This window comes from Phymastichus coffea, unplaced genomic scaffold (genome assembly GCF_024137745.1).
Source record: "Phymastichus coffea isolate CEN01 unplaced genomic scaffold, Cenicafe_Pcof_1.1 PCOF00095, whole genome shotgun sequence".
In the NCBI taxonomy this organism is placed as follows: domain Eukaryota; kingdom Metazoa; phylum Arthropoda; class Insecta; order Hymenoptera; family Eulophidae; genus Phymastichus; species Phymastichus coffea.
The window spans coordinates 293,599-315,500 of NW_026706906.1; the positions used below are offsets into that span (position 1 = coordinate 293,599).

At 34.1% G+C, this 21,902-nt stretch overlaps 2 protein-coding genes across 4 annotated transcripts; one reads left to right on the forward strand and one right to left on the reverse strand.

Moving 5' to 3' along the window:
• Positions 1–3,919: 3,919 nt before the first annotated feature.
• On the forward strand, positions 3,920–18,751 carry LOC131669601 (mucin-1). Of its 2 annotated transcripts, XM_058944597.1 has the most exons (31): positions 3,920–4,142; positions 8,492–8,619; positions 8,696–8,753; positions 8,978–9,048; positions 9,564–9,740; positions 9,907–10,005; positions 10,565–10,663; positions 10,738–10,836; positions 10,905–11,003; positions 11,084–11,182; positions 11,249–11,347; positions 11,436–11,534; positions 11,832–11,930; positions 12,020–12,118; positions 12,195–12,293; positions 12,372–12,470; positions 12,546–12,644; positions 12,749–12,847; positions 12,915–13,013; positions 13,518–13,616; positions 14,430–14,528; positions 14,620–14,718; positions 14,814–14,912; positions 14,987–15,085; positions 15,360–15,458; positions 16,486–16,584; positions 16,659–16,757; positions 16,896–16,994; positions 17,065–17,169; positions 17,559–17,818; positions 17,887–18,751. In XM_058944597.1, the coding sequence occupies exons 2-31, from the start codon at positions 8,511–8,513 to the stop codon at positions 17,968–17,970; spliced, it is 3,141 nt and encodes a 1,046-aa protein (XP_058800580.1). In that variant the 5' UTR covers positions 3,920–4,142; positions 8,492–8,510; the 3' UTR covers positions 17,971–18,751. The 2 variants fall into 2 exon arrangements, with proteins under 2 accessions (XP_058800580.1, XP_058800581.1); XM_058944598.1 differs by lacking the exons at positions 16,896–16,994; positions 17,065–17,169.
• Positions 15,177–21,006, reverse strand: LOC131669602 (N-acetylglucosamine-6-phosphate deacetylase). Of its 2 annotated transcripts, none has more exons than XM_058944601.1 (8): positions 20,365–21,006; positions 20,021–20,295; positions 19,818–19,947; positions 19,649–19,737; positions 19,413–19,557; positions 19,169–19,315; positions 18,752–18,935; positions 15,177–15,434 (listed from the first exon to the last, which is right to left on the reverse strand). In XM_058944601.1, exons 1-8 carry the CDS (start codon positions 20,573–20,575, stop codon positions 15,392–15,394), a joined length of 1,224 nt encoding a protein of 407 aa, XP_058800584.1. In that variant the 5' UTR covers positions 20,576–21,006; the 3' UTR covers positions 15,177–15,391. The 2 variants fall into 2 exon arrangements, with proteins under 2 accessions (XP_058800584.1, XP_058800583.1); XM_058944600.1 differs by having other exon boundaries at positions 15,181–15,434; positions 19,169–19,345.
• Between the last annotated feature and the right edge of the window lie 896 nt (positions 21,007–21,902).

The following is a 21,902-nucleotide window of genomic DNA, read 5'->3' on the forward strand; positions in this document are numbered from 1 at the left end:
GTCGCTATAACACGTCTTCATACTTTCTATGCGTGCCTTACGCAATTCACCGAAATTTTAAGAGGCTCTCCTCTCTCCAAACCCCTTCTCCTTAGATGGCTGTCTGCTTTCATGCGCTATTATATCCGCCCATAATTATAACGGCAGTACATCAGCTCACGTTCTTTTTAAATCCGTTCAGTTTCAAATGTCTTATCGTTCATTTATCGATGCGCTACGTATGATTATGTTCCATCCCATCCCTATTTCTCTCTCTCGCTTAGTGGCATTTTGATTAATGTTATATGGCGTTGTAATCAATTATTGCGCTAGCAACAATACGCATCGAATGTGCCTTGATATTAAATTAATATTATTATACTTGTGAGCAATAATAATTCAAGTCAAAGTAAGCATAACGATTTGTCTTTGACATGGTAGAAGTTAAAATGTGCTACAAAACATTATTAAACAAGTAGCGCGTGAAAGAGTTGCGCAGAAGCCCATTTTCTTGGAGCTTTCTGTAAATGGTATTTGTACAATCTCGTACATAACAATGATCATTTACTTGAAGATACTGATTATAAATATTGTTATACGAACATCGGTCTACTATATCCACTAATTGTTATCGTTATTGTTGCTACTTCTAGAACTACGTTCACGTGGAACGCTGCAGAAGCATTAGTTGTATTATGATAAAATATTATAGTATTATTATGCACTTTTATGTCAAGAACAATTGTGTATCTATGTGAGTCACAAGAACCCTTGCATGCGCATACATAATTGAATTGTTTCTCAGTCTAAAAAGAAAGTTTGCTGCAATAATGTTCTCTCGTGAAAAGAGTTATTTAATAATATTACTGCTACTCTTATCATCGCTTTTGGCAAATTTCAACATTTTAATCGAGTAATTTTATTATTATTATTAATTTTATTATCGTTAATTTAAATAAAGAAAATGTTATACATTTTTAACATTATGTAGCTATAAACATTTATTTGGGAATAATAATTTTATTTGCTTGTTTTTGGCCATACATAAACACCGTATTGTCCTTACTAATCAATCGGTCCATGCTAGTTGGAGCCTTCTGAGTCAACTGTGTGAAAGTAAAAATAGTGCAAGCTAACTTATTATTCTGTTGACGTTTAAATAGTCATGTTATTCTCCTTAATTCTTTTCAGCAGATATGTTCAGCTTAGCTTGTAATCGAACATTGTAGCTAGAATCGAAATGGTAGCGATAATAGAATACGAATGAATTAGTCGGCGTTATTTTTATCTAAACAACAGACTCGCGATAAGAATAATTAATAATTTTAATGGATAATTTGTTTTATTTCACAAATCTCTCAGATAAACAAAAGTCTAATTTAAGTTTTATGGAAGATTTTATTTTACGCAAATTATATTTATATACGACAAAAAAATCCTCTTTGAACAATTTCAATTCTGAAATATTCCTATCAAGTCAAAATTCTTACCGTAAATAACAGGATTTTTTATTTTCAATCATTTTGAAACGAGATGGTTTTATTTCGAGCGTGACCCATTTTGTCCAAAAACAATATGTATAATTTGTTAACAAAGTAAAAGTCAGTCTGTTAATGCAATAGCAAATTTATGAAAATTAGGCAAACTGCTAACTATTTCGTAACTTATCTATCAGGCTACTTATATATCAAGAACTCACATTGATTCATTTGAATATAATTAATCAAGTTATATTTTGAACCTTCTCAAATATTCATAAATGAAAATCTCGAATACATTCGAACTACTCAGAGCAACATATCGATTGGAGTTACTCTTTTTACATTAATAATAACATCAATAATAAATACAGTATTAAATAGCTCGAAAATTAGAAAGGGTTTTCTAGCTTGAAATTCCATTCACATATATAGCTGTACAAAATACATTTTCTTTCACATGTAAGGATCATGATGGGATATAACGAGCTATTGTTCTTATTGTTCGACCACGGACATACTCCAATTTCAATTTTCTCATAATAAGTCTCTTCGTTTATGAGTCCTTGGACGAGTAAGCTTATATAATGCAACTGACAGGTAAAAACAGAATATGTGAATTTCTTAAAGTTGAATGTATTTCCGTTCAACAAGCTCGCTCTCCTTGCATTGAAAGGGTCAAAAAATACGAAATAAAATTTGATCTGAACGACCATGACGAGTATGTCTGTGCAAAAAGTATTACGTATACGCGCAGTCATCGTACCGTTTTTAGGCAAGGATACGCATGTTTCTTCACAGCGTCAATCGAAACAGTGGTAATAAATTGTGCATCCCACGCATCTCCGGAATAAATGAGTTCGCGTCACGTCCTTTATTATAACTATTTTAACTACATATTCATTTTAAATATATTTTTTTATTTATTACATGTAAGTACAATTTTATTCTTTGTATGTAAATGATAACTAAATATCGTATGATAAATCATTGGCATATTTAAATCAATAACTAGAGTAGCAAATGAGCGAAACTGAAAAATGGAAGCATTTTTTATTTATCGATGTAATAAATCGGATACGACAAGAAAAATCACATAAAATCAATGAGCTGCATTCATCAGCAGCATTCTTATAGAATCATCATCATTCACTCGCACTTGGCTTCTTCTATGTTTCTCTTTGAGAGTGTGAAATTTGATGACTGTATTCCGAAGTCTGAATATTATTTTGAAATAGTTTTTCTCTAACATAACTATAATTCAGATTTGCCTTTGAATTATAGACCATTACTTACGTCAAATAATAATAACTATGAATTTATAAATTATAAATAGATATCACATATTCCAACTGCGAAAATCTATTAAAAAAACTATCCGATTCTATTGGAACATTTTTAATAATTTATAACATCTATTTAATGCTTCATTATTAATTAACATTACTTGAAAATCGTATTGTACTGTAGCAAATGTTGAAAGGGGAATTAAGCTTTAGTACAATGAGTAGATGGAGAAAACATTTGTTTCCACTGATTACGTTTATTTTTTTTCTTTTATTCTTCTTTGCTTTTTAGGCATTTTTGTAATTTTGTTTATCGCTCATTTCCAGTTATCAATATTAATTAAAAAGCAATTAGAATCTACTGCTGTCTCATAGGAAAATCAGTAAATATGTGTAAAATAAATTTTGATGAAATTTTGAAAAAGTAATCTGTATGAAAACTGAAAACACTATTACCTGAGAGCAATCGTAATAGTACTTACACGTTATTGCAAACAAGATCGCACTTATGTATATTTTCACGAAGTAAAACTTGTTTAAAAAAATTCCGATATGTTCAACATTTTCGAAGGTATTAATTTGTTGTTTAACGTGCGTCAAACTTTTTTGTATAGATTACAAGTTTTTTTTAAGAATTTTAAGATTTTTCGTCGAAAATGTAACATCATTCGTACAACTTTTGAAGGAATTAAAAATTTTACGGGAACAATACGGCGTACAATTTTCGATGCGTATAAAACTTCCAATCAAATTTCCAGTCAAATTTCCAATGAAATTCGATAACTGTTTTATGAAAAGAAATAAATTGTATAATAATACCATTTTAATATCGTTAATTATGTGATTCTATATACACACAAGTATAATCTGCAAATCCCAAGTAGTAGTCTGTGTAGAAAAAGTCGGATATCTTGCTAGTCAATAATGACGGAGCGTAATCGTCGTGAATCTTATTTTGTAACTCCATTTACTTCTGGTATCTACTATTCTGGGGAAAAAGTAGCGGTAGCATTGTAAAGTTCAGTTTTGAAGGAAATCGACATCGAGGTAAGGTAGATGCATAAGTTCGCGACGAATGGCGAAGCTTCGCAAAGTTAAGTGAGGGCGCACCTGCGCCGCGATATAAGATCCTGCGGCTGTGCGCACGTGTACCGTTTAGTCCTCCCGCGCCAGCACCACAGTGGCGAACTATCGCATCGTACGCTCAGTCGACCGGTGACACTCGCACGCTCGTACCTTACTCCGCACTATTATCAGTCTTTGCGTTCTTCTTAACAAGTGCCTGTCTTCGTGTCTTTTCCATTTTCCTGATAAATTGTCCAAGATCACGAGAACGCATTTCGCAGCTTGCAGTGATTTCGTCTCTTGGTTCATTTGCCTACACCAGTGATCCGCAACGGTGAGTATACACATAGCATATTTTCACTTTGCCGTTTAATGTCGAAAGGAAATTTAAACATTGGATTTCATTTGTCAATACTTTTAAATACGTTCCGATACTGTACGGCGATCTTAATAATGTCACGGTTTGCACTATTGTTCGAGCGTTCTATATATAAATTGCACAGGCGATTTCTTTGGCGTACTTGAAAATATGAAAATTCGACTCCAAATTATGGAAACGGCGAGCTAGCAGATTGATCAATTTAAAAAAGAAGCGCCTTGGTAGACGATACGTTTTATGAAGATAGGTAAATATAAATTTTTAATTATGTTTAATGAGGCGTCATTATGGACGAGATTAGCGCTCTCGGCGATACGTCCTTCGAAATATATGTGCATGTCGCGATGTAAATAATTCTCAGCTGTGCGCCAATAACTACAGCTATTAGAAACATTGAATGTCACGGACTTCCAATTATCCGAATAAACTTAGCATTCTGCCGCATACTTTCTTGTAAAGCCTTTCTGTTTGGCTCACGGTAGGATACGTTATAGTGGTTTGGACGACAAGCCTCGTCGAGGAAATCAGCATTGTCAAGAATCTTTTGCATTTCTACGAGGTCTACCTAGAATTTTTTGTTCTTTATGTTGCGTAGATTATGTGCCAACTAAATAAAGCTGTTGTTCGCGTGCTAAAAAATTAAATCAATATAGCCTTTTATATTCCAGTCAGTCGGTATTAGATAGTATAAGCAAAGTATTGTGATGTCATCATTCTAATCTTACAATCATTTTATCTTAAACGTAGGCGGTCACATTGTCTTGCGATAAATGGGCGAAAAACCAAGTATTACCTTAGTTGAGCTGCACAGCTGTAAAAGTGATACTTCTACGCTCGAATTTATAAATATATCGCTAATTTATGATGGGAATATAGCAGATTAATTGGATATTATATAAAACATTTCTTGATAATAATTATTCGATAATGTTGAGATGCATTATTATTGTATTAATGATAATAAATAACTATGAATGACTATAATAGCGATATAAAAATTGAAGCCTCCCGAAAAATGACGAGTATTTTGTTTGTTAAAGAGTGTAGTTAATCTCAAAGAAATGTGCTTTCGAACCGACATGAAAAAAAGTGCAACAACATTAACAAGTATTACGACTTCCAATCAATTACCAAGTAGTATGACTATAAGTTTACAGTGGCAGTCGTTGACCTTGCAACAAAAATAAATATTTCAATAAGAATTTCAAGAAGAATTTGATGAGGCAATGGAGTCGATAATTCAAGGTGAAGCTCATTGTTGAACTAACGAATAATGTTGATCGCTGTATAAAAAATGTTTTTTTGCCGTTGGTGCGCACTCACTTGCCAACAAATCTGCACGTTATATTCAAATTTCCATCCGCGAAATTCCACAGTGAAATTCCTGCAATAAGTCTTTTGAAAAAACAAGTCCTGGGAGTCTGCATTCACAATAAGCGATTCTTCAGGCACATTTGGTTCGATGACAAACCAAATTGGCCGATCACGGGCTTTCATCTCCATTCTGGGGAGCTGTAATGAAATGCCGACTGTAAGAAAACCAGGCGAATTGCTATAATGTTCGTGCAGCTCAAGGCTCCGCGTCACTTTAGTGCGTTCTTTTTTTTATAGGTTCTGGCACAAGTGCAAATGTGCGAGAAAAAGGTGGTCTGTGGGAGGGCAGTGAATTGTGCCCATTATCATTATCGTTATTATTCGAACGGTTGTGATGCTGGCATCTAACAAATATACAATACATAGATCGTTTTTACACTTACAGCTAACTATGCGCTATATAGGTTCTATCGTTAGATATTGTTTTGTACCATGAAAATCGCTCGTGATCTAATCTTTCTCAGCTATGAATATTAAATCACGATTATTGCTACTATTAAAATGACGCTAGCCTCGACCTGTTTTATTATATATTCGTTTATATTTTGGATAGCGAATCATCCGCGATAATACATATATTTTCTTGCAGCCTCGCAAGACAATTGATGAACTATTTATTTGCACCAAAGATCGCGCACGCCAGGATTATCACCGGTAAAGATATTAATAATATTTGCTGAAAAAGATAAGAATTGCTCATTTCTATCAAGTTACAAGGAATGGAATTTAACGTAAGAAATCGAAAAAAAATCTTGCCTTTTTTGCCGTCGACGTAGTAACTGAACACGATTTACTGTTATGAAATTCAGATAAATCATTGAAAAATTATAGGTCTCATATCTATGTGAATAAGTACGCTAGAACTTGATAAAAAAACCTACGCGTGTTACTTTTAAAGATCGTCAGAGACTCTCCAACCTACTTCGACATTCAAAAGATTGATGATAGTTCTTTTCAACACTAAGGACTCGAACAGCTGAGAAAGTCGAGGACGTATAGTTTTTTATTCACTGAACGAAAAAAATGCTTTTGAAGTTTAAGAAAGAGATGAAAAACTAATCGGCGAGTGAAAAGAAAGCAATGCAAAATAATGAGAAAATCGCCTGAGTGAAAATGTTTAAGTGCTCGGCAATGCACTTTTTTATGACTTGAAGTAGTCAGGCGACTGTATGCGTCACTCTAATCAAGTAGTTACATAGTCGAAAGATAGTAAAGAAAGATTGATGTAATCGATGCTACATTAATAGTATTTATCTGAATACGGAGACAGTAGCCTAAAACTAGTAATATAGTTAGAAATAAAGTATCTGGGAGTTGGCAAGCAGGCAGGAAGGGTACGTGACTCGCAAGGCAAAGGTGCAGCCAGCCGAGAGGGAATATTCGGCGAGAGAGCGAGAAGGCTGATTGTGCAATCAACTGTGGCGCGCTGCTCGACACGTCCTCGCTCGGAACGAGCATAAAATCGACGAAACGAGAATAACGTTAGAGCGAAAAACAACGAAAAAGAGAAGCGAAACGATCGAGTCACGACGGATCGGCCGCCTTATAAGAGCAGCCGCGCACGCTCACGTTCGCCCACAATATTAATGCGACCGAGCATTCGCGGAGCCCGCCGAAACCTCGGGACCTTAACTCGCCCGATTATCGACAATTACGCGTGGCCGTTTTGTCAGAATACAACTGTCCTCCGCGAATAATTATAATCGCCGGCTGGCTCTCCTGCGCTCCTACGCATTTCTCTCCCTTACTCTCACGTGAATGCACACTCCATCGGCTGATTAACTCGTTTTCTTTTCGCGAATATTCAATCAAATTAATAAGCCTGCTTCGATCAATTTCACATCACGCGTTTATTATTCATTCGGTTTATCGTCAGTTTCAAAAGGCCGCCCGCGCGCGATCAGATCTAACGCTTCCGCATGGGCGTCACAAAGCCTCTATTATATTGTTACATTAGTAATTACTGTCCTACGTACGATCTGCGCTCAATTTCAACGATATGCTTCCACGGAATAAAGTTCATTAAAGTTACGCGTAAATCCCGTACTCCTGTCGTACGCGCAATCTCTAATCCTTTCGTCAGTCTCAGAAAGCTTTCTCGAGCGCTAATCACTTTGTTAGGCAGTACCCGACATATGTGGAAGTAAGCATTGCCTTAAAAAGTGAAAAAGTAACGTCGACAAGTCGCTGCGTATTGAAGCGTTGGCAGTTTGATGGTTGATCTACTATTAACGTTCGATCACGGACGACAAGAGCGGTGCCGTCGGTCTCTTCCATGTTTTTAGTAACAATATAAAATAATACCCAAATTGTCGAGTAGTTCCGTGCAGAATAATACACACATACGTACACGCACGCGCATGTGTGCGTGCATAGCCGAGACGGTAAGTCGCCCACGTTGCAGCGGCCAACGGCTCACCAGACGAGTCGCTCTTGACCCGTTTCCAGGGAATCTGTATATAACGCGAACGCGAAAGAAGAAAAAAACAATGGTCGTCCCTGGCCTTAGTGCCGCTACGGGCGATGAGTAACGCCTTGCTTGATATCTTTGCGCGCAGCTGCCTACGCAAATACGCACACTGGCTTCTGCATACTAGCAAAAAGGGCTCGAGTCTATTCACCCGAATACTGCCTTGTACAAAGTGTTGACGCTATTTTTCGATCACATTAATTATTTCCGAAACAATTTGAATAATCGATACCATAAAACACAACTCATAAATTATAAAAAATATGATATTCATATTATGACATTTCAGTGGAAACTGATTGGAAGAAAAAAAACATTTGCTTCAAGTTAAATATTGAAACACATTTTTTGTTGTACGATTCTTTGTAAGAAACGTCTGTAAATGATGTGGATATTATCGGAAAGTAGACTTGAACCCTTCTACCTTACCACTCAAAACGTAACTTGGGATGAATGACAGCTTGCAGGTACAAGTCAACATGGGCGGACTCACCCAGAGACCGTGGACACCAACCAAGAGACGAGGACCGATCGCCGCTGAGTTTGTAACCCCCGGTCCAGCCTGTGTCACTCTTCCATCTCTCATAGGTATCTATCGCGTCTTTCTACTCTCATCTTCGTAATTCTTCCCTCGCTCTCACATTTCCTCCTGCTTATTTTCAAGGTAAAACGACGACAGACTCGAAAAAAGGTAGAGCTCCAGCTTTTTCCTTCGGCAGCAGGTAATTGTTTCAATTGTAATTTATTCAAAACGGCACAGTTTCTCTCGACATCTAACAATTAATAAGAATTATACTCAGTGGTCGGCAACTCCGGAGTTAATTTCCCTAACAAATTACGAATAAAGTAGTAAAGTGACAACGTTGTTGTCCATCACTGATCACACTTATGTACATCATACGTTTAAGTGATCAAAAAATTCATAGCTTTGAAATTGCTTTTTTAGACACTCTGCTAAAAATGAAAGTCCAGGACCCGGACCTGGACAATACAACATTTCTGGCCTTAGTGCAAAAGGTAACTAGCAAATAAGCATTTTATAAGCTAATGTATCTGATTCGTCGATGGGCTCGCGTCTGAATAAATATCTATTCGTTCCTTTCGTGCGTCATTTGAAAAGATTAGCTATACGAAGTACATGAGGATTCCACATAGCCAGCTCGAGGGGGTAGAAATGCCGTGCATATTTCGTGTAAGAAGATGCGAGTTTATCGATCAAACTTCTCGTCAGTGCAGGAATGGAGCGTCAAGCCTCGAATGTTCACGAATTCCTTCGATCTTCATTGCGGCATCGAGTCCCGCAAGCATTATTTTTTCTTGTTCTTGACATCTTATGAAAGCAAATGCTGCAAATATCTGCGGCTACGTTTTCGATTTTATTTTGTACAATCTTCTGACATAACGTTATAACTAAATATTGCAATCGTCATAAATTGACAATCAAACCAATGTTACACTGTCAAATGGCATGAGTATAACCAACGTTCTTTATAATAAATATCGACTGATAGTAGATTATTTATTGAAATCAGGAAGAGATGTGGCACCCTCATTATCATTGCATGGGCGTACGAAATCCGGAAAAATCGAAACAACGCCAGCACCTGGTGACTATGATCCACAGAAGGCTGAGAAAGTCATTCTCGATAGTTCTCCTAAATTTTCATTTGGTATCAAGACGAAAGTAGAAAAAGTAGATCAAACGCCCGGTGAGTAACAAAAAAATGTTCCAAATTCATACGCATACTTTTCAAATTATTGATCGAATGATTTTTTTATTTCGCATAAAAATATACATGCCAATTCAAATTTGTGAAAACAGAATGAAACATTCACGATAATTATTTTAAACGAAATCTGAATTTGTTCGTATAGCTCCTGGAATTTACAAAACTGAAGTTGTAAAATTTGATCACGCTCCCGAGTTTTCTTTCGGGATAAAACATTTAGCAGATAAACCAGAAGAAATTCCTGGTAAATACGATTTCATCGTCATCTGCATTTTTCGCTCAAATTCAGTTGACAAATAATCAAGTTGCTTATAAAATTTTCAACCTAACAAATAATATTTCGAGTACATAAGACTAACTGATTATATTAAGACGATAATAATAGAATATTATAGAGAGAAGCGTTGGACTAATCGAATATAGCATCTTATTAATATTCGATCGACGCAACTAACAATTTATAAAAAGTTTCAGACCGAATTTATTAGGAGGGACAAACTACCTGTTGTATGAAATTTAAGTTACTAAACAATTAAGCACAATTTACGCAATATAGATTTGCACAAAATTTAACGAATGAGACCAATTATATTAACATTTACATAATTGAATGGCTTTTTGAGATATTAACACTGCTATTAAAAAATATCACTCCAATATGCACCACATTACTATGATCAATACAATATTTCGCAGTAGTTTCAATGAATAGCTTGGAGATGGTCGATATTGCTTTGAGTGTTCTGAGCATGTTGATATTATTAAGCTTGTAAATGATTTGAGTGCAAGTCTCGATGTTGTAGCACCGGGCACCTACTGCCCAGAAAAGGTTCACTTGGACAAATCTCCCGAGTACACATTTGGACAGCGCACTACCGTTGAGAAGCCTAAAGATACTCCAGGTATATAATTGATCTTAGTTAGCAAAAAGCATAATTCGCATGAAATATCTCGCTTGTTTTCTCGTAAAATTTAGCACCCGGCACATACTATCCTGAAAAAGTGAACTTGGACAAGGGTCCTCAGTTCACTATCAGTGGGAAACATCTGGCGAAGAAGTCCGACGATGTACCTGGTAAGATATAGGTTCGAGATTTGCATTCAGCAGATACTTACGCAACAAAACGTGTCAATCATTTGCAGCCCCAGGAACTTATTCACCAGAAAAAGTGACCCTCGACAAAAGCCCGCAATATAGCTTCGGGCATAGGACTTCTATAGGCAAGATGAACGACACTCCTGGTAATTATGCAAAGTTAACATATTCGTTTGAATGAAAAAAAATGATGAAACATGATAAAATTATTTATTTGCGCTATTAGCTCCAGGTACCTACCATCCTGAAAACGTAAATTTAGATAAAGGTCCAGAGTATAGCATCACTGGCAGGCATTATTATGATAAAACGGATAGTAGCCCAGGTAATATGCTAATTGCATTTTTCTATGATAATGGTGCTCCAGACTTTACTGATTATTATACTTTAGCTCCAGGAACTTACTCTCCTGAAAAATTTGTACTCGACAGTACTCCACAATATACATTTGGACGCAGAACTTCTATCGACAGGTTGAGCGATACTCCTGGTATGTATATATTCTTTCCATTGATCATAGGAATTTCATAAGTTGTGCGTTCAAGAATTTCCTATATCGATTAAATAATGATTTTTAGCCCCAGGAACGTATTGTCCAGAAAAAGTAAATTTTGATAGAGGTCCGCAATTCAGCATAAGTGGTAAACATTACGTCGAAAAACCAGATGATAAACCTGGTAAGACAGCTCATCTAATGCAGTTATCATCTCACTTGAATTTAATTGTATTTTACTCTGTTACGATAATCGTGAACGCAAAAAGCCTCTTAGCATTTATAACGTGATGTCAATTTGTCATTATACGTTTCTCAAATGATAATTTCCTCAAAAATGTTGTTATACCGTAATTTGATTTCGGCATCAACCAGCATTGTTAACAATGTACAGATCTACCGAGATCTTTACAAAATTGCAGCTATTTTATTTTATAATGTATATAACCTATTTTTGAAAATGCATATATTGATGATCTAGCTCCTGGTACTTACTCGCCGGAAAAATGTAATTTAGATAAAAGTCCAGAGTATACTTTTGGACGACGTACATCAATAGATAAACTCAACGATAGCCCTGGTAAAGCTGAAATAAATAATTATTTTATTCAAGCATAGTGATAAATATTGATAAGAGCATTTGCTCAAGAAATTAATTAAATATTTCAGCTCCAGGCACGTACTGTCCTGAAAATGTAAATCTAGATCGTGGCCCGGAATACAGCATTAGCGGTCGCCATCACATTGAAAAATTGAACGATACACCTGGTAACTTGATATCGATTGTTTGCTATAAAGAATCGCTGATTGGCATATTTTATTTAAATATCATGGATTTATTTAGCTCCAGGAACCTATGCTCCGGAAAAAGTTGTCCTCGATAAGAGTCCCGAGTACAGTTTTGGAATCAAGATCTCCACAGATAAGCCAAGTGACAGTCCCGGTAGAATGACATAACATTTTCGATAAATAACAACGCATGTTTATTCTGTTAGTAATAACTATGATCTTTCGTTCGTAGCTCCCGGCACTTATTGCCCCGAAAAAGTTAATTTAGATAAGGGGCCTGAATTTAGCATAGCTGGTAAAGGGCGCGAAGAGAAACCGAGCGATACACCAGGTAGAAAAGAATCTGTTACCTTAGAAATTTCAAGTACTGAGAGTACATTTGCTGATATAATTTTTTACTTTATAGCACCTGGCACATATTGCCCGGAAAAAGTTAATTTAGATAAAGGGCCTGAATTTAGCATAGCTGGGAAAGGCCGTGAAGAAAAACCAAATGATACACCAGGTAGAAAATAATCCGATAACTCTGTCTTTTAAAATAATGAGTCTTACACGCGTTAATATATACCGAAAGTACTTAAAGATTCTTAAACTAAACATCTTATTTAGCTCCTGGATCGTATTGCCCGGAAAAAGTTAATCTGCAAAAAGGACCGGAGTATAGTATAAGTGGAAAACTCATTCACGAGAAATCAAATGATAATCCAGGTAGGCGTCAGCGAAAAATTTTCAGCTTTAATTTGAATCTGTTGAAAATGAACAAAATTAATTTTAGCTCCTGGCACTTATTTTCCCGAGAAAGTAAATCTTGACAAAGGTCCGCAATACACAATAAGTGGAAAAGGTGCGGTTGAAAAATCAAATGATATTCCAGGTAATTCTATTCGATACAATTTATCATAGGAGTGTCACCAACAGGAGAACATTTTATACCGATGTTTAAATATCTTAATTTTAGATTGTAAATCAGACCTGATAATTAGGCTCCTGAAAAAGCTCGGTTTAATTCGGGCTTAAGCCCTTCAACTTTCCGAACTTTTTCAAATACCACGAGTCGGCTCCAACTTTCTAGCCCCGTTCAAACTAAGCTGCATGGTTCAACTGGTCTAGATAAATAAGAATTTTAGTTTCTTTTTGTGTATATAAGAGCTTGAACCAGCTTGGGAGCTAAGAAGCTCGGGCCGAGACGATCTTTGGTTCGATGTTTTCAAGCTTTTGCCGAAGTCTACCGGCATTATTTTTGTATCTCCATGCGTTAAAATAATCTATAATCATGCATAGGCAGAGTTAGTATTGTAGTACGCATAAAAATAAATTTTACCTGGTTAACTTTTATCATACTACGATAAAAAAAACTGTTCTATTTTAATACTTTTAGCGCCGGGAACATATTCTCCAGAAAAAGTTAATCTGCATAAAGGACCTGAGTATAGTTTAAGCGGTAGACTACATTACGAAAAGCCAAGTACTACTCCAGGTAAGTTTAATCTATTGATATTCTTTAGCCATGTACTTATACGAATGAATTTATAAATTTCCTTTTATGTAACAATGATATACATTTCAAATTTTCAAAGGGTTTACAATCTTGAAAGATATTATAAATGAAATATTTCAGTAGAATTTGTAGATATTCTTTAGATTTTTTCAAAAACTCGATTCGGTTGCAACTCGAAGAAGGTAAAAATTGGAGATGGTTTAAAATCGAAGCTTGAAGCTTCTATATAATTTGATCGAATTTTGGAGCTTCACAACTATCGATACCGACCACACTATAAACTTTTACGATTTGTATTGAACCTTCAAGCCGTACCAATTTATCGATTCTTTGAAATTGTCTGATCGATATGGATATTTATAGATTTGTAATTATTATAACTCATTACGTCATCTTGGACTGCTGAGTTAGGTTCAAGTCGACCATACAAAACTTATTTTCGAGTCGATTCAGCTGTTTGAGTTTTTGTAAAAGTCAAATTTCCTCTTTAATTTTAAGAATTATTGTTACATATACACACACACGCGCGCGCGCACGCACACATACGCACACATACATATATATACACATACATATACATACATACATACACTAGCAAAATTTTTTCACAGCATAGTGCATAAAAACCTTCAATTGAAATTCTTTGGACAAGTTTTGAAAAATACAATTTAAAATTGTGCACAAATAATGTTTCAGGGAATTTGAGTACATTATTATTTTAGAAAAACAAAATATGAATATTAAGTAGATGTTTAAAAATCGTGTCATATCACTTCATTGGTTCTTTTACAGCTCCAGGCACATACTGCCCAGAAAAAGTTAATTTTGGCAAAGGACCAGAGTTTTCCTTAAGCGGTAAACACATTCTAGAGAAACCGAATGATGTACCAGGTAATTTAAATTCACTTAAAACTGATACATACCGTTGAAAAAAAATAATAGAATTTTATTTAACGGTATAAAATTATCGCACCACAAAAAGCACCTGGAACATATTGTCCTGAAAAAGTAAACTTAAAAAAAGGACCGGAATTTAGTATAAGCGGAAAACAGACTTATGAAAAGCCAAACGATACGCCAGGTATTCATTTTAATTGATCTAATACGACTTTATCTTAAGTTGAATAATTTTCATATCCTCCAAACGATTCGCATAACGTCTTATATACTTACAAGCACCTGGCACATACTCTCCTGAAAAAGTAAACATCAATAAAGGACCAGAATTTAGTATAACTGGAAAACAAACATTTGAAAAAGTGAACGATACACCAGGTATTTATTTTGATTGGATATTCATTTCCTTCAAATAATCCTGATAACGTTTGAATTTTATTTTTTCCAAATAGCACCAGGAACCTACAACCCTGAAAAAGTAAATCTTGATAAAGGGCCACAATTTTCAATAAGTGGAAAACACTATGTAGAAAAACACAACGCTATACCAGGTAAGCCTTTACCATGGAATTACTTATATAGATATATACTGATACGTCAATTATACTGTTATTTATTTGAAATAATCGCTGCATTTGCATTAAGAAAATGGCAATGAACCACATACAGTAAATTTACAACTTCAAATACAATTGAAAAGTACAAAAATATTATAATACTTTTAAATCTAAATTGAATAATTCTTCTTCTCACTTATTCGTATAAATTATCACTTGACATATGTTATTTCAAAGAATTATTAATATGTTTAAATGATGTATTCAGCACCGGGTACCTACTGTCCTGAAAAAGTGAATTTAGATAGAGGTCCACAGTACAGTATATCTGGTAAAGCTTCTCCTGCAAAATTAAATGATAATCCAGGTAAGCAATTAATAATATGTTACGAGAATCTCTTTCCCGATCATTTATTACATAGTATTTTTCGATACGACGGGTAGAAAGATCGTTTTTGACGGCACATTTTTTGCCGAACGTGCGGAAATTACGTGCCGTGCACACGGAGTGGCTAAAATTAACATTTTATACATTCTGGCATACAAGAGTGCTCGTCGATAGTGTTTATTTAATAAGATTTTATTATTAATGATTTCAATTAGTAAAAAAGCAATCTTTTATTTTGATTTATTTTAAATAGTGAGTTGATTTATCAATCCTCATTTCAATAAGATTATAGTTTTAGATGTCACAAACAATTTAATAAATATTTGAGCGAGATCTTTGACAGCTTTTTCGAAGCTAATTAAAAAAATATATTCTTGTTGTTGAAAAATCATAATTTTCAATCAATTTCGAATTTGTACATTCATTGGCATTTAAGTTAAAAGCAGTTTATTTTTGTAACTTGCTTACACTACTTGCTTATACTACTCCAACTAATAAAGTCCGAGAAACATTTTTTAAAATAATATCAATATTATAATTATAATATAGAATTATAACGACAAATATGCAGTTTTAATACTTTTTCTAACTATTCTTGTTTTATTTCTACAAAAATTCAGAAAGACAGCTCATTTATACCGTGTACAATTATTCAAATAACTCGAAAACCTAAATACAACTAAAAGCCGTATACATAATACCTTCGATTAAAACATTTTCATATCATAATGACTTTGCTAGAGATCAATCAGTCATGTTGATGTAAAAGTTAAAATGTATACATGTATAACCCAATTTATACGAATTTCAAAAAGGCTCAAAAGAAGGTAATTTATTGTTCAAAATTAAAACAATTTCCGATTCTTGGACATAGTATATAAAACTGAAACATGAATATATTAAATAGTTTTGATAAAATTCTATGAACTCTTGCTTCAGATAAATTAAAAAATTTATAGAATAATACTAGAACGGAATTGTATGTAAGTTCTGAATAAACTTGCAGCTCCTGGCACATATTGCCCGGAAAAATATAAACTAGACAAATCTCGTGAATATACGTTTGGAATCAAATCACAAAGTGAAAGATTAAGTCTTACTCCAGGTAACACTCGTCTACTTAATAAATGATACAATCCAAGTTGTTTATTCTGTGAACTAAAAAAATTGTTGATTTAGCTCCAGGAACATATTGCCCAGAAAATGTCAATATAGATAAATCTCCACAATATAGTTTTGGGTGCAGAACATCCATTGAAAAATCCAATAACATACCAGGTAATGAATGTTTAAAGAACTTCATTATTTATTTATCAATAATTGTATGCCGATTTCCAAATTTTCATTCGAACATTATATTTCGCAAATATATTTATGCTGAAAAAATACGGTAATATTGCTTTCGACTATATTTAGCTCCTGGGACTTATAGTCCAGAAAAAGTAAAACTAGACAATTCACCTCAGTACAGTTTTGGTTTGAAAGTAGAACATCAAAACAAAGAGCATCTTCCAGGTTCGTTCAGAATTGTTTGACTATAATATGTTACTAAATGAAAAATGTCATGCAAAGATTCTATTTGAAGGCCCAGGTCAATACTCTCCCGAAAAATCGAAAGTAATCTTGGAATCTACTTGTAGTTATACATTCGGCTCCAAAACTTCAACTACAGAAATCAAAAGAATTCCCGGTAAAATCAAACATATTATACATGGATATTCCAACGAAATCTTTTAGAAATTTGTGCTTTTTTGATCTGCGTAGACTGAACATAACGCGACTAATAATTCACTATTTGCACATAGCACATCGTTGATAATACACGTAGCCTTGTAACAGCTTTTTTATTAAAAAAAACACTTGCTTTTGAAAAATAAATTAGTAATGTAATACGCGTATTAATATCATTGAGAAAATAAAGATACGTACGGTCGCGAAACGGAATGTTGATTCTGTTTTCATATTAAATAACATGAATAACTCATTGAAAAATTAAAATATGAAAAAATGAGGATTATTAAACTGAAAAATTGGCGGGTAAGTTGGCGAAATCGAAAATGATGATTTGTTTGCGCGCAGCTCCCAACGTGTATAATATACCATCGGTGCTTGGTGGCACGAAAGAGAGCAACATCAAGACAGCACCGGCTTTTTCAATATCAGGGCGACAAAAAGTGTTCACGGATTTTCGAGTTTTGGTACCAGGACCTGGCTCTTACGAGTCAATCAAGCCGGATGCCGTGAGATCCAAGAGTCCTGCTTACAGTATCAGCGCGCGCTACCAGACACCAAACGATCGTTCGCAGATACCCGGTCCCGGAGCTCATTGTCCTGAGAAAGTGAGAATGATTACGCCATTGATTATCTTTTTTCTCTTATTTACTATTCTCATAAACTTTCTTTGTAGGTAGTATTAGATGTGCCTCCTGCGCATACTTTCGGCATCAGACACTCGCCTTTTATTTGCGACTTGAAGGATGCTGTGTGCTGAACACCATATGTTGCTCTAGATGCAAAGCTATTCCACCATTTTATGTTTTTATTTATCAGACTGTAAAATATCTGTTTCTCCAATTAGATTACGATTTTCATTTATAATATCTATTTTGCATACGTCACGGAAATCTTTTGGCACAAACAATCCATTGATTATATTTTTTTGATTTCATTGCGGCCACATGTTCCTAAAGCCTTGGAAAATTACAAAAAAAAATACTTTTTTTCCACTAGTCAATAGCACTGGATTGTTTAAACTTCGTTGACGTACAAATTATTAATTTATATATATATGTATATTATACATATGCTACCCCATTTCATAATCTATATCGCTTATAAAAAATTATTCTTTTATATTTTTCTAAATATGTAGCTAAAACACTCAAACTTCCTGTAGTTCTTTTGTAAAATAAAATAAATAATTATAAGGATGTTTTATTTGACTAAGATGCATTGAAATTAATCAAGTCAAAAGGATTTGTAACTCTCAAATATTTAATACAAAAAAAGAAATACAACATACTAAACGATTAATAATAACATAATACAGTCAGTATTTTCCCAAAATAGTGCTTTATGTAAAAATTGTTTGTTTAATTACTGGTTAGTAAATGCGTTTTTGTATACAATAAAACAAATAATTAAGGCAGCCCTTGTTTCTCATACACATTTTGGCCATTGAAAAGGTCACAGCTATTCCGATCGCTAATAACTATTCCAAAAAGCTTATGGAATATTAATATTGCAATGTATATTTTGCACTAGATACTTACTTGTTCCTTGAACATTCATATACGCATTCACCAGCGATCCACGTAGAAATTACATGTAAATCGTCATTTAGAAATACAAGATCGGCCTCTGCTCCAAAATTAAGGACCCCCTTATCAGATTCTATTTCTAAGGCTTGTGCTGGATGTAGAGTTGCTGCTTCAAGGGCTTCTACTACTGAGCAACCTGGAGTAGTATTAAATTTAATTATATAAATTAAAAATCTCTATATATTTGGATATTACAGATCTTTTGGCTATAAGACACGTGCAGAATCAAAGTACAATAAAATGTGATTTTAATCAACAATAAGTTTTGATTAAAATGATTTTATAAGTTTATATCGAACATTTTTTAGTTTATGCTATAAAAAATGTACAATACTTTTACAACATAAAAATTCTTGCATCAAAATTTACCTGCGGCTCTTTTAAAAAATCGTACACATTCAGACATGTCAGCAATACTTCCACACAATGTATCAGTTCCTGCAATATATGCCTTGCCACCTCGAACTTCAATATTAAATAGTCCTAATTGATGAATGCCCTCTTCAAGACCAAGAGCTGAAATAGCATCCGTAACTAATATAAGACCTAATGAACATAATTGCAAATATTATTTTGAAAAATAACATACAATAAATTATTTACTTTGATATACCTTTTGGATGAGTACGATGTGCAATTCGTAAAGCAGCTGGATGTGTATGCACTCCATCAGCAATAATACCATAATATACAAGTTTTCCTGATGGTAACTGATCGGAAGCAAGTAATCCAACAAGACCTGGATCACGATGATGAAACTGAAATATAACAATTGCATTAAAATCCATATAAAAAAGATGTTTTAAGTAGCAAAATATAGTAATTGAAAGTTAATGAACAGCTATTTACTGGAAGCATTGCATTAAATAAATGTGTAATAAATGTTGCTCCATTTTTGACTGCTTGTTCTCCATATTTAAGATCTCCAGCTGAATGACCTATCATCAAAAATAAGATACTTATATCATAAATATCCATGGTTTCAAGATAAATAATAAAAGTTAGTTTAGTTACAGACCAACAGAAATTTTTATATTTTTCCTTCTTAATTCTTTTATAACTTCCAATGCTCTATCAATTTCTGGAGCTAGTGTTACATAGCAAATATTATCAAGACAGCCATATACATCCAGAACAGATTGAAAGCCCTAAAATAACTTAATATTATTAAAATAAAATAGAAGAAAATTAAATTGGAAGTAATTTTAAAATATATTTTACGTTTTCAAATTTTTTTATACACTTCTCTGGGTGTGCTCCTTTTTTTAAAGGATTTATAAATGGCCCTTCTACATGAACACCTAAGACAGCTGCTCCATGTCGTCCACCTTGTTGCTTCTTGATTTTTGGAAGAACTTTGTGATAAGTTTCTACTGGTGAAGTTACTAGTGTAGGGCAAAATGATGTAACTCCGTATGATAGTAATTCTTTTGCTACTGTGTTGATTCCATTTTCCACATTATCAGTATTATACGAAAAATCAATGCCAAAACCACCTATTATAAAAACATCTAAGTGGCTAAATGACTTCTAATTTTAATTATAATTAAGTAACATCTACATACCATTAATTTGAATATCAATAAAACCAGGAGATATAATTGCACCACAGCAATTTACTTTATAACTGGGTTCAACTTTTTCATCGTAAAATATTTTTTCTGGATCAATTATTCTTCCATTCCTCACCCATAAATCTTCCGTAAGAATTTTTCCACGACGAAGAATTCGGCAATTGTAAAATTGCTTTAGCTGACTTTTGTTTAATTCCGGCATTTTGTATTATGATTACGGCTTATGACGAAAACTATAAATGGGCCATAATCTCCGGCGCTGTTTATTATCTCAAGTTGTTGTTATGCACGAATTTCAAATACATTTCGAGTATTATCAAATCTCGTGTGATGAATATCCAAATGCGACGTTAATATTAGTGTAAGATATTCATTCTATAATGTTACCAACTTTAATTGTTTATTTAATGACATCATGCGTATACCGTGAATACCTATAGTGCATATGAGTGTATCAGTCTCACATATTTGTTGTATCTAAAGAGTAACACGAGTAAATAAATTTATTAGATCTTATAGGCTGTCTCTCCAATAGATGCGATAATCGCACGTAATTGTGCAATTTCGCTGCCAACTTTGAATTTTTAATGAATTGAAATCGAACTAATCGAAGCATTGTAAACATAACTTTTCTTCATATGCCCATGAAATTCCACATAGAGAAATATAGATGTATGTAATGTATTTCATGTGTCTGCATGTATGTACACCCAGCGTGAATTGAATCGCGACCCCCCCAGTTAGGTTGGTATGAGTGCTACTTTTAGTCCGTAACGGTGGTTTTCAGATCGGCCATAGTATAACACTCGTTCTTAAATTATATAATTAAAACCTAAAATCAAATAATCATGCATCTAAATTCATTGTTCGGCAAACAATTAATTTTAAACCTAAAAACAAATTAGTAACGTTTTAGCTTTTTATCGTATCTTAAAACGAATTTTCATTTTTGAATTTTCCCGCGGTTTCTTCGTTCCGATGCAACGACGGAATTCTCATACCAACCTAACTGGGGGGTCGCGATTCAATTCACGTTGGGTGTACGACATAAGTACCTTATTTGTTTTTATTTAGCTTGTCTCTAGTGTCTTTATTTGACTTATCCAAATAAAGGTTATGTTGACAATGCGCTTCAAATCTTCGATTTCAATTCGTTAATCCGCTAGAGTTGCCGCTGGAAAAATATTTCTCAGGGTCCCTAGAAATTATTGTTTTATATTAAACTAGATAATTTCTAGGGATCCTAAAAACAATTTTTCCAGGGATGCTATTGGTTGAATCCGGTTGTGCAGACGCTCTAAAGTCTATACTGCAACTGCGCAGCCGAATCCATGCATCTCAATAAGACCCTAGCAGCAACCTATACAATGCAACTATGGATAAGCGTTGCTGCTGGAAAATTTTTCTTAGGGTCCCTAAAAGTTATCCATTTAACATAATGCAAAAATTTTTACGGACCCTGAGAAAAATGTTTTCAGTAGCAATCCTGCAACAGCGTTATGAACTATGTCAAAGTTGGCAGCATCTGG

Bases quoted from the DNA above. Each gene is read 5' to 3' on its own strand.
- LOC131669601 (XM_058944597.1), top strand. From the start codon at position 8,511: ATGGGCGGACTCACCCAGAGACCGTGGACACCAACCAAGAGACGAGGA. The intron at 15,086-15,359 runs GTAAGCCTTTAC...TGATGTATTCAG, and splicing joins AAAACACAACGCTATACCAG to CACCGGGTACCTACTGTCCT. The intron at 16,585-16,658 runs GTAACACTCGTC...TTGTTGATTTAG, and splicing joins AAGATTAAGTCTTACTCCAG to CTCCAGGAACATATTGCCCA.
- LOC131669602 (XM_058944600.1), bottom strand. From the start codon at position 20,575: ATGCCGGAATTAAACAAAAGTCAGCTAAAGCAATTTTACAATTGCCGA. The intron at 20,296-20,364 runs GTATGTAGATGT...TTTTTATAATAG, and splicing joins TATTGATATTCAAATTAATG to GTGGTTTTGGCATTGATTTT. The intron at 18,936-19,168 runs GTAAATTTTGAT...ATACTACTCCAG, and splicing joins ATTTTTTAAAAGAGCCGCAG to GTTGCTCAGTAGTAGAAGCC.